General features: G+C 42.4%; 1 protein-coding gene across 1 annotated transcript in view; it reads right to left on the bottom strand.

The window, feature by feature from the left end:
* The window catches only part of LOC103069297 (gamma-aminobutyric acid receptor subunit gamma-3-like), a 249259-nt gene that overhangs the window by 163575 nt on the left and 72913 nt on the right, over positions 1-12771 (bottom strand). The window contains exons 4-5 of the mRNA XM_007460909.1: positions 2414-2524; positions 668-888 (exon numbers count right to left, since the gene is read on the bottom strand). Of these exons, the coding sequence (XP_007460971.1) occupies positions 668-888; positions 2414-2524 (332 nt within the window). The remainder of the gene's footprint in view (positions 1-667; positions 889-2413; positions 2525-12771) is intronic.

Raw genomic sequence — 12771 nt, 5'->3', positions numbered from 1 at the left:
GATGCCACTGTCCTTGATCCCAATGCTGGGTGAGCAGAAAGACTGGCTTAGGTGCAGGGCATTCTATGGTATGTTGCAGCCATGTGTTCAGTTAGACTCAGATCAGCCTAGCGGAGAGACTATTGAGAGATACAGACCCAAGTTCAAACCCGGGTAACACTAGTTCCTGATGGAAACTTTGGGCAGGTAGTTCTATTCACAGCTTTCAAACACAGCCTCTCTTACTTTGCTGGGTTTCTGTGAGGACAGCCAGGAGGACTCATTACAAGGTAGCTGCCACTCCCATTAGGGATGCATTAGGGAACACCCTCTGTGCTCTTTTGTTCCTTGTGGTCTCAAATTTGGCTATAATTACATTTTTCAATTAGTACACCAAGACATCTTTATTTTCTTAGCTGAATGGTCCTGTGGGTTAAACATATTAAAGATAATTTCCACAGCGCACTTACAGCAGAAATGGATTCTGATGAAGGAAGGAGTTTATATTCATTGCAGATCATTTGTATGTCTTTATTTTTACATAACATGGGATTAGGAAAAACTTCCTCAAGACCCAGTAGCATGTTGAACATGAGAAGTGATAGAACTTAGCAATGAAAAATAGGGTCCCATTCCTACAATGATCTAAATTAAAGTCCCCAGTATCAGACCATCAGTAGCATCTCACCTTAAAGTGTAAAGGATTTTCCCATCATTCCAAATTCTGAGGAGCTGATTAGGGGTGGTGATCCAGTGAGCCTCTGCAGTTTTGGAATTGCGGAATATCGTATCTGGAATCCATATTAACCCCACCATGTTGCTGTTCAGAGTAAGTATTTTCATTGTGCTGTTGAACCGAAGGCGACTGTCGGTCCAGGTCTGGGCAAAAAATATATCAATTTGGTATTCCTGAAACAGAGAAAAAGGAGGGGCAAGACATTTCTATTAGTGGATTTTCTGCAGGCTTTGTTTTCTTTCTCAGGAGTATGGTTCTCCTTATGTCTGCATCCTCACCTGCCCACATCCCTTTCTGTTAGTGCCTAACACTGTGCCTGGATCAACGTGATGGACATTCAATAAAGATAACTGATATTATTTGTCAACAGTGTGATAACATACATGAAAATGTTCTGTAAATAATAAATTGTAATAAACACATAGAGTGTGGTGAGGGGCCAAGGGGTAGTAGAATACAATTCAGAACATAGATGCAGACTCTCCTATATTCCTAAGTCCAAGGTCTGGCAGGTAGCAAAATCTACCATTCTCTAATCTGTAAAATGTGTAGAATAGTAGTGCCTACCTCCTAAAGGGGTTATATGGAAGGAAATAAATAGTTAAATAAAAAGCTCTAGTGCCTGGCATAAAACAAATGATCCAGAAAGTATTAGCTCATATAATGATAATTATCATTTTCACTCAAGAGCCTTCTCAAATAACGCAATGCAAATCAGAAAGTAAAAAGCGATGACAAAAAAAAAATAGAGCTGATAGACACCCAAGCCGAATGCTGATTCTAAAAAGAGGGCTGATGGCACTCAAATTACTTCTGTAACTGGAAGCAACCCCAGTATTTACAGCATTTAGATACAGGATGGGGCTGATGTCACTGTGAGACATAGAGAAATGTCTTGAGTCTGGACCACCTCAGAGGCTCCTCCCATAATCACAGTTTAAAGGATTAGCTTTAGGTCCATAGTAAGGAGGATCTAGAGTAAGATTGTTAGTGATTTTAATATCTTTTATAGTTTCTTTACATATTAGATATTATAAATGAATTACTTTTACAGAGTTCAGTAATTTTCAACAAATCCTATATTTATCATTTTCATTGAGTTTCTGGTTTAAAGAACCTTTTTTTTTTTTTTTCTATGGTACACGGGCCTCTCACTGTCTTGGCCTCTTCCGTTGCGGAGCACAGGCTCCGGACGCGCAGGCTCAGCGGCCATGGCTCAAGGGCCCAGCCACTCCGCGGCATGTGGGATCTTCCCAGACCGGGGCACGAACCCGTGTCCCCTGCATCAGCAGGCAGACTCTCAACCACTGCGTCACCAGGGAAGCCCTAAAGAACCTTTTTGACACAGGTAATTCAACAGACCAAATCCAGCCTTTTATTAACTTATCCCCTCATTCATCATATCTTTGTTGCACTGACTATGTCAGGCCCTGAAAACCATCGAAGGCCCAGAACTGTGCCAATAGGAAAAGCCCCTGCCTTCATGGGGCTTATATTCCAGTCAGGGAAAACAGGTCTTAAACAGACAATTAAGGTGAAAAAACATGACATGTCGGATGTATTGACTGCTATTGACTATGCTTGGTAAGTTAACACAAGAAATAAATTATCTCAGAGGATAACTGGCTGGTTTGAAAGCAGTTATGAAAGTATAAACAGGGACTGTTGCCTGCCATTCCAGTAAACAAAGAATGTTACCCCAATTTCCAGTTCTACAAGGACCAAGCCATCAGCCCCTGCAGTGGTGTGCCCTGAGGGGTATTCAGGATGGAGAATAACAGGAAGTATTTTGTGCTTTGGAAACTGGCCCTAGATAGTTAAATACATATTTAAGGAATAATGTCAATGAACCTAGATTCTTATATCTTCCCATACACAGAAAAGCACCTAAATCATTAACCTGAAATATCTGTTCTTTGTAATTAACAGTGATCTTTTGATGTTTGACTACATTTTTTCCTAGCAAAATTCTATGTATCCTGGCTTCTCCCTTAACTCTTCAGAGCAGTTCTTCAGAGCTATCTGAGAGGCTGTCTCCCAGGCTTAAGTCTTCAGTAAGATCCCCAAATAATAACTTGCAACTTTTAGGTTGTGTGTTTTTCTTTAGTTGACAAAAGAGAAAAGAAAGATAAAACAAACACTGATTCTTGTAGGAATGGAAGAAGCAAATGTTTCTCACCCTATCAGTAAATCAAAGACTCAAGAAATGCTTTGACTGTTAAAAGCCTATTGAAACTCACCTTTGCAAAAATAATCAGACCCATTGCTAAAAATCTCTAAATGGGTTAAGTTGTCATGATGCAAAATCTTTGTGCAAATATGGCTCCAAGGACAAGTGACTAATATATGACTCTTCTACTGAAGACTGATGGAACCAAGGTGTCTGTACTTATTTAAGAGAAAAAGTAAAGGTGAGAGTGAAAGCAAACTGTTGGGTAGAGGCAGTGGCATTAAAAACAAAGGCATATCATGGATCTTGGAATCATGTTGACACAAGATCTATGCAACTGTTAAACTGGCCTATCAGGTAAGAGGCTGGCTAGGTTTTGAGAGAGTTCTACTGCCAAAGGAACCTCAAGTCAGGAAAAAATATCTGTGACTATTTGAGACTTAGATGTGCTCTTGCATTTCTTTCTGTGATGGGTAGATAGTGGCCTGGAAAAGCTGATTGGATCCCAACGGAGGCTTATTCTCCAATGTTAACTTTCCCGTGGCTAGAAGAGTTAATGGAAAAGGAAAACTCCCAGACAATGGAGTCAAGAGCCAAGGAGAAGAGTCCTTGGGAGCCCCACTCTAGGAGCAGAGTTAAAGCTTAATCAAAGACACTTTCTTCCCAGGGAAGAGAGCCTACTCAGGATCTGCCCACTGGGGTCTCAGAATTGTTGCAAACCAGTGGGTTGATTGTGATTATCCTGGCCTTTCTTCATCTTTGTAGCTATACTGTATATGTGGTGTGGGTTAGATAGCTTTTCTTTTCAGTTTAGAGTTTGGTGGATCAAGGAAAGCCATGTGCAAACTTGATGTGACGACGTACACATACAGGTAACCATGACGTTGGGGATGGGACTGAGTGGACCTTTGGGGTTACCTCAGCTGAAGAAAGGAGGAGTGTGTCTGTCCTGATGAGGGAGAGACAGACAAAACATTTGGCAGCTAAAGACAGATCATGGTGGTTGTTGGTACTATTCACCAAGTATTGCAGCATCCCTCCTTGTGGGCACATGATAGATTCACATGCTCCCATTTTAGGCCCTGAGAGACTGTGCCCACATGATCAGTGTCCAGATGATTCACACCAGACATGTATTGTAGGTGCAAAAGGTAGAGAGAGTGGGATGCAGGGGCGGGGGCTGCGGTCCTCACTGAGAAGGTGACTTAGAACAAGACCTCAGTGAGGTACAGGAGTGAGCTGGGCAGATAGATGCCTCCCTTGCCAGGGCCCTGAACACAAGAAGCAGGAAGGTCAAAGACACTCCTGAGAAGCAGGAATAATGCTGTGGTACAGATTCAGCCAAAATGGGGCAGGGCAGCAGACCCCTCACCTCCTTGATGGCAAGATTTTAGCCAAACAATTATGATTGCTGACTATAAAATAGAGACTATATTTGAACAGAGAATATGAGAACACACTCAAAACTTTAAATAAAATTCAGACTGTGAGAATAGCCAGTACAGCACATATAGGTACCCAAACAAATTACTTCCTTTTTCCCTTTAACACTGGGTTATTGGGTAAAGGAGTAAGGAGAGAAGGATAAAGATGTTCTCCTCAACAGGGCCAAGGCCCGCCAATCATGTGGGCAATGATAGCCAGTAAAGACTGTTCTCTGTTAAGGCCTCAAGTGTATTTTGGAAAGAATCTAAAACCAACCAGATTTTTTAAAATCCCTATATAATATCAGGGATGTTGAAACTCAGAAAACTTCAATAATTTTGCCAAAGTTACCAAAGGACTCCAAGTAAAAATTTCCAGGTGGGTCTTTTTATTCTTTAAAAATGAAAAATCAAAAAGTCTCCTGATGACCAAATAGTCCTCCTCTTTACGCCTCTGCTTTCCATCCCCATTTATGTCCCTTCACAGTACGTTTTAAAATGCAGATCTGAGGGCTTTCCTGGTGGCGCAGTGGTTGAGGGTCCGCCTGCTGACGCGGGGGACGCAGATTCGTGCCCCGGTCCGGGGGGATCCCACGTGCCGCGGAGCGGCTGCACCCGTGGGCCATGGCCACTGGGCCTGCGGGTCTGGAGCCTGTGCTCCGCAACGGGAGAGGCTGCAGCAGTGAGAGGCCTGCGTACTGCAAAAAAAATGAAATAAAAAAATTAAAAATAAATAAAATGCAGATCTGAGAAGGGTAAATCATATATTAAGCTAGGCAGCATCACCTAAAGTCACTCCCATGAGGCACAGATGCTTTTGTACCCACCAGGCACTGACTATTAAGACAGAGACAATAATGATTTTCTGCTGGGGGTAAAACGAGACCTGAGAGGTTAAGTAACTTTCATCAAGTCACACAGCTGCTAAGTACCAATTGTGCCAAACTATATAGTCAAAATCTTCTTCCCAGGAGAAAAGGGAATCCTCCTACACTGTTGGTGGGTATGTAAATTGGTGCAGCCACTGTGGAGAACAGTATGGAGATTCGTTTAAAAAATAAAAATAGAGGGCTTCTCTGGTGGCGCAGTGGTTGAGAGTCCGCCTGCTGATGCAGGGGATGTGGATTCATGCCCGGTCCAGGAAGATCCCACATGGCGTGAAGTGGCTGGGCCCGTGAGCCATAGCTGCTAAGCCTGTGCATCCAGAGCCTGTGCTCTGCAACGGGAGAGGCTGCAACAGTGAGAGGCCCGTGTACCGAAAAAAAAAAAAAATAGAACTACCATTTGATCCAGGAATCCCACTCCTGGGCATGTATCTGGAGAAAACCATAATTCAAAAAGATACATACATCCCAGTGTTCACTGCAGCACTATTTACAATAGACAAGACATGGAAATAAACATCCAGTGACAGGTGAATGGATAAAGAAGATGTGATGTATGTACACACACACACACACACACACACACACACACACACACACACACACACAGTGGAATATTACTCAGCCATAAAAAAGAATGAAATAATGCCATTTGCAGCAACATGGATGGACCTAGAAATTATCACACTAAGTGAAATAAGCCAGACAAACACAAATATCATATCATATCACTTATATGTGGACTCCAAAAAAGGATAGAAATGAACTTATTTACAAAGCAGAAGAGACTCACAGACATAGTAAACAAATTTATGGTTACCAAAGCAGGGGTTGGGGAGGGACAAATTAGGAGGTTGACGTTAACGTACACACACTACTATATATAAAATAGATAAACAACAAGGACCTACTTTATAACACAGGGAATTATACTCAATATCTTGTAATAACCTATAATGGAAGAGAATGTAAAAAAGAACATACATACATACATATATAGATATACACATATATATATGTAGCTGAATCACTTTGCTGTACATCTGAAACTAACAACATTGTCAATCAACTATATGTCAACAAAGTTTTTAAAAAAATCTGCTTCCCTGGATGTGAGTGAGAGCAGCTGTAGCAGCTGCAATCTAGTTGCCAGATATGGGAACCACCACCAGGCGGTGAAGAAAGAACCCCGGTGTGGGCACCCACTCCACTTTTGCCCTGTTTACAAACTGTGTGAGATTATTCACCTTCCTTAGCCTTTGATTCTTCCTCTCTAAAATGGGAGAGTTGGGTTAGATTAAATATAAGAACGCTTCCACCTCTAACATTTTATATTTCCACATCCCTGCCTGGAGTTAGCTTTTCAGTGCTGAAAGTAATTTTTCTGTAGGGGAACTATTTTTCTGTAAGGAAAGGGATCACACCATGATGCCCTGAGGAAGGGTCTGCAGGGTTTGGAGGGATTCTCTCTTTATTCTGAAGTCCTGCCACAAACTCTAACTCAAGAGGACAGAATGTGGATTGGTGTGCGTTTTTGCCTGGTGTGGATGTTTTATTGTGTTTACATTCGACTAAATGTTGGAGAAACACTTGCCACCCACAAAGTAATATTTTTATGTCTCTCATAAACTTTCTTTGTAACTGCATTAATCATCTTTCCTGCAGAGGAAAAAAAAATCTTTCTTACAATGTCTATCTAAAACAACATTTTACATAATTCATAAATAGCTGTGAAATTAATATGTCTGAAATACTAATAAATGCAACAGGCGAAAAATGTGCAACATCCCCAGCTTAAACCTTCGTGCTTGTGGAGAGCCTATGCTGATAATTTGTTTTAATAATTGGAGGGCTCAATGATTCCTAAATAGGTCAGCAGCATGTGGAGCATTTTAACAAAACAGAAGAAAAATTATGATTCTTCATGCTCTCTGTAATTTCTAAAACACTAGAAAGTTATTTTCTAATGCTTTCCTCCTTTCCTTTACGAAAGAAGAGGGCCATATGGAAAGATGATAGATTAATAAAGGACAGGGACTTGGAGACAGGAGGATACAGGAGACACACACTCCGGGGCACAGGCGCTCTCCCTCCATCCCAGCACGTCAGGACATCACCTGGAACGTGACAGACAAATCCTTTAGTATTGAAAGTCACTGGCAGTTTTCTTTGTAAAATGGAAATTACAGGCCCATGCCGATTAGAATTTGTTCAAATGCCTCAGTTAAAAATGTATAATATGTAATGATGATTAGAATAAAATGATTTTTATTTCTTCATTATCAGGTATGGAAGCATAACAAATATATATTTTTGGTGCTACTTCCTCAAATTCATCATAGGAAGCAAGAATTTACAGGTGGCCTCCATTTCTCCCCCAGAGACCTGCTCCTGCCCTGCCTCCACATCTGCAGCCTCCAGGGGCTGCGTTTGTCCTGTTTTCATCCCTGAGTTCCCTGAACATCCTTCCCACCAACCCCAGGCTCCTCCAGTCTTTGGTAGCCATTCACCCACTCCAACATGTAAGCCCTACTCTGTGCTGGGCATGAGGCTAGGTTTATATAAAGACAGAGGCAATATCCTTGCCTGCAGGAGCTTGGGCCCACAGCATGTGGAGAGGGTGTGATGCCCCACCTGGCACCCAGGCAATATGAAGGCAGCCTCCAGGAAGCCAGAGAGGCCCACCCAGGTGGTGCAGGGGGCTCTGCAAGGACCAGGCCTCCCATCTGGTCCTGGAACCACTGGGCAGAAAGTGGACAGGTGATGGGTGTATCCATCAGGGAGGACTGTATCAAAGCTGAGAGGAGTGACACCAATTCAGGGAGAGTGGGTTGTGAAAAGTATTTGTTACAAGGATCACCCATAGGAGCATCAGAAAACCAGGTAACCTCAAGATGCAACAGGGAAACATGGTGCCCTCCTGAGCAGGTCCAGGACTTGTCACCTGATACTAATGTAACCTAGGGCCCTTTTAAAGAAAAGGATATATAAATATAATATTAAATAAAATATATACATTTATTTTGAATGAGAAAAAAATACTCAAAAATTGCAAATGCCACAAAAATCACAAAACCTGGGAAAAATAGATTTTATTTTTATTTGCTAACTGGTCCACTTTCATCATACTCACAAGTCCTATATCTTTTGCCTGCTTGTTCTTTGGTCACACCTTTGTATGGCAATGTTTTATGATGTTAGTTTTTTAGAGAGAGAGAGAATAAAAATTATTACTTCCTCTGGTATAATGAAACAAAATGTTTTATTATTAACAGATTTTTAAAAATTTACTTAAACTCACAATTCATTATTGGAAATATCATGTGCATATTTGGGCCTCTGCTAAATGGGGAAAAGCCTCAAGTTGCTTTTATATAAAGTTTGCGGATTCTGCATTTGAACTTGGGCTCTAGGATTTTCCTCCAAGCCACCCATACTTCAGGAGTCCTGGACCTTGAGAAACAATCACTCTGGGATAGAGCTTGGGTCTTGCTCAACCCGTGAACATCATAGTATATGGAAGTTGCAGGGAACCCTAACCCACTAACCACAGCTTGAAAGCTTCCCCAGCTCCACCTCCCCTTGGGGTCCACAATTACCTGCACGCAACAAGAGGAACTTGTAATGGGGGAATCAGAGGAGGAAGAGATAGCAGTATTATTTAAAATGCTTTGCATTTGCAAATTTCACACATTGCTATGACCTTCCCTGGGGCCTGGGAAGGAGCTTCTGCAAGAGAGGAGCTCTGAGGCTTAAATTCTGCAAGCATGATGCAAATTGGGAAGACCCAATGGACCACATGGTGTTTGTGGATCTGGGCCAGGATTCGCTTGTGGATGTCAGGTGGACACAATCCAGGACGAGCAAGGGTATGGAGGAGACACAGCTGCTGCTGGAGATGATGCTAACAGTCAAGAGAATAGGAGGGAAATCTCCCTCCCTTCTGTCCTTGTCTTCCAAGTGCCTCAGGTTGGCTGAACCCAGCAGGAGGCCAGGTGACCAGGGACCTGGAAAGGCAGGCTTTGGAGTCAGCCCCCTGTGGTGGGGAGCAGTGCAGAGGAGAGTGGGAAATGGATGGAGGACCAGCAGGGGCATGAGAGGGGTGGAAAGGGCACCCATCGCGAAGAAGGCTCCCCTCTTACACCCTGTGGACATTTTCCACATCCGCCTGCTCGCCTTTTCAACATTTTCTCTCTTCAATAGCTGTCCTTCCTCTGGAATTCAGCTACATATTTACTGCTTTCAGATTAAACTTGTCTTTCAGATTAAAGCATTCCATTGGATGTTATATTCTCCAACTACCATTGCTACTCAAAAGCATACAATGGCTACTCTAAGTCTAAGAATTGAGTTTAAACTCTCTTGCATGATACTTAGGGCTCTTTTCTTTATAACCCAAGCTGACCATCTGATTCCTTATAAACACATCCCTTACCACAGCCATCTGTTCCCGATGTGACAAGACACTCTGCATACACCCTCATCCTCCCCGTTCCACCCTTGCTGTCCCCAAACCTGGAGGCCCTCATCTCATCTCTCAGTCCTCCCATCTCCCAACTCCCTGAGGCATGGCTCCTTAACATTACACGTTTGGTTGTAGCCTGCACCTCTTCATAGTATTACTCATTACTTTCTTCTCCTGATGTGAATGCCTTGTTTCTTTCATTGGAATAGCTCACAGTTGTCTGCATGTTGAGCATATAGCACTGTCACGTGGTCCCTCGATCCTTGTCCATAGCACTAATACTCCCTCCCCACACCGAGAAAGCAGCAACATTTAAGAGAACTTTCTTGACCACCAGAGAGTTCCACCAATCAGCAAAGATCCGAGGCCTTATTTATAAAGCTGCCAGTTAAAACATGACTATAATTCTGTAGTCTGGGCTGGGAGCTACTGCTACTCACCACATGGAAGAGTGATGTGCTGCCTGCCTGCTGTGTACTTTTAAGTATGAGGTGGTGACTTTTGTCTGGGGGCTCAGCCTCCAAATACCTGTGCCCTTTCAGTGAGTGTCCATTCCAAGGGAACCTAGTGGGTTCCCAAATAGAGAAAGGGCCCTGCTCTCCCTCCCCTCTCCAGAGTGGCCACAAAGCACTGCCTGACCAACGTGCCCCAGGACACCTGCTGAGCATACCCTTCTAAGCAGACCAGGTCACACCCAGCCCCTGAGACACAGCAGTCTCCCAGGACCCCATTCCTTCTCTGCTCCAGGCAACTTTGGATAGCAAATCTTCTTGTCCTCCCACCTCTGCAGGGTAGGAGGCAACAGAGAACCTTATTTCTGCTTCACCCACACCGTTGAAGTCTAGGTCCTTGTGTGCTCACTCATTCTAAGGGAAAAATTCATGTTCCTGGCTCCTTTCCAAACAGGCAGGAGCCCATCACAGAGGTGTGGGAAGATGTGGCTATGAAAAACTCAAGGAGACTATTATGGGCTGAATTGTGTTCCCCCCAAATCTGTGTATTAAAGTCCTAACACCCAGTGCCCCAGAATGTGACTGTACTTGGACACAGGGCCTTTCAAGACATGATTACATTAAAATGAGGCCATATGAGTGGGCCCTAATCCAATTTGACTGGTGTATTTTTGAGAAGAGAGACACACACAAAAGGAAAACCATGTGGGGATAAAGGGAGAAGGCGGCCGTCTGTCAGCCAAGGAGAGGGCCTCAGGAGAAACCAACACTGCCAACACCTGGATCTTAGACTCTAGCCCCCAGACAATGAGAATATATATTTCTGTTCTTTAAGCCACCGGATCTGTGGTACTTTTTTAAAAAACATCTTTACTGGAGTATAATTGCTTTACAATATTGTGTTACTTTCTGCTGTATAACAAAGTGAATCTGCTATATGCTTACATATATCCCCATATCTCCCCCCTCTTGCGTCTCCCACTCACCCTCCCTAACCCACCCCTCTAGGTGGTCACAAAGCACAGAGCTGATCTCCCAATAATATGCGGCTGCTTCCCACTAGCTATCTATTTAACATTTGGTAGAGTATATGTGTCAATGCCACTCTCTCATTTCGTCCCAGCTTACCCTTCCCCCTCCCTGTGTCTTCAAGTCAATTCTCTACATCTACACCTTTATTCCTGTCCTGCCCCTAGGTTCTTCAAAACCACTTTTTTTTTATTCCATATATATGTTAGCATACAGTATTTGTTTTTCTCTTTCTGACTTACTTCACTCTGTATGAAACACTCTAGGTTCATCCATCTCACTACATTCAACTCAGTTTTGTTTCTTTTTATGGCTGAGTAATATTCCATTGTGCATATGTGCCACATCTTCTTTATCCATTCATCTGTCGATGTCCTGGCTATTGTAAATAGTGCTGCAAAGAACATTGTGGTACATGAATCCTTTTGAATTATGGTTTTCTCAGGGTATAGGCCCAGTAGTGGGCTTGCTGGGGCATATGGTAGTTCTAGTTTTAGTTTTCTAAGGAACCTCCATACTGTTCTCCATAGTGACTGTATTAACTTACATTCCCACCAACATTGCAACAGGGTTCCCTTTTCTCCACACCCTCTCCAGCATTAATATTTGGTAGATATTTTGATGATATGGCCATTCTGACTGGTGAGAGGTGATACCTCATTGTAGTTTTGATTTGCATTTCTCTAATGATTAGTGATGTTCAGCATCCTTTCATGTGTTTGTTGGCAATCTGTATATCTTCTTTGGAGAAATATCTATTTAGGTCTTCTGCCCATTTTTGGATTGCGCTCTTTGTTTTTTTTGATATTGAGCTGCATGAACTGCTTGTATACTTTGGAGATTAATCCTTTGTCAGTTGCTTCCTGTGCAAATATTTTCTCCCATTCTGAAGGTTGTCTTTTTGTCTTGTTTATAGTTTCCTTTGCTGTGCAAAAGCTTTTAAGTTTCATTAAGTCCCATTTTTTAATTTTTGTTTTTATTTCCATTTCTCTAGGAGGTGGGTCAAAAAGGATCTTGCTGTGATTTACGTCATAAAGTGTTCTGCTTATGTTTTCCTCTAAGAGTTTTATAGTGTCTGGCCTTATATTTAGGTCTTTAATCCAGTTTGGGTTTATTTTTATGTATGGTGTTAGGGAGTGTTCTAATTTCATTCTTTTAAATGTAGCTGTCCAGTTTCCCATCACCACATATTGAAGAGGCTGTCTTTTATCCATCGTATATTCTTGCCTCCTTTATCAAAAATAACATGACCATATGTGCATGGGTTTAACTCTGGGCTTTCTATCCTGTTCTGTTGATCTATATTTCTGTTTCTGTGTCAGTACCATACTGTCTTGATTACTGTAGCTTTGTAGTATAGTCTGAAGTGCAAGAGCCTGATTCCTCCAGCTCCGTTTTTCTTTCTCAAGATTGCTTTGGCTATTCGGGGTCATTTGTGTTTCCACACAAATTGTGAAATTTTTTATTCTAGTTCTGTGAAAAATGCCATTGGTAGTTTGATAGGGATTGCATTGAATCTGTAGATTGCTTTGGGTTGTATAGTCATTTTTACAATGTTGATTCTTCCAATCCAAGAACATTGTATATCTCTCTCACTGACTGTATGGTCCTTAATTTCTCTCATCAGTGTCG

The sequence above is a fragment of the Lipotes vexillifer genome, unplaced genomic scaffold, assembly GCF_000442215.2.
Source record: "Lipotes vexillifer unplaced genomic scaffold, Lipotes_vexillifer_v1.1 scaffold1900, whole genome shotgun sequence".
In the NCBI taxonomy this organism is placed as follows: Eukaryota; Metazoa; Chordata; class Mammalia; order Artiodactyla; family Lipotidae; genus Lipotes; species Lipotes vexillifer.
Note: the sequence above shows the minus strand (reverse complement) of the source record. Positions and strands in the feature narration are given on the sequence as shown.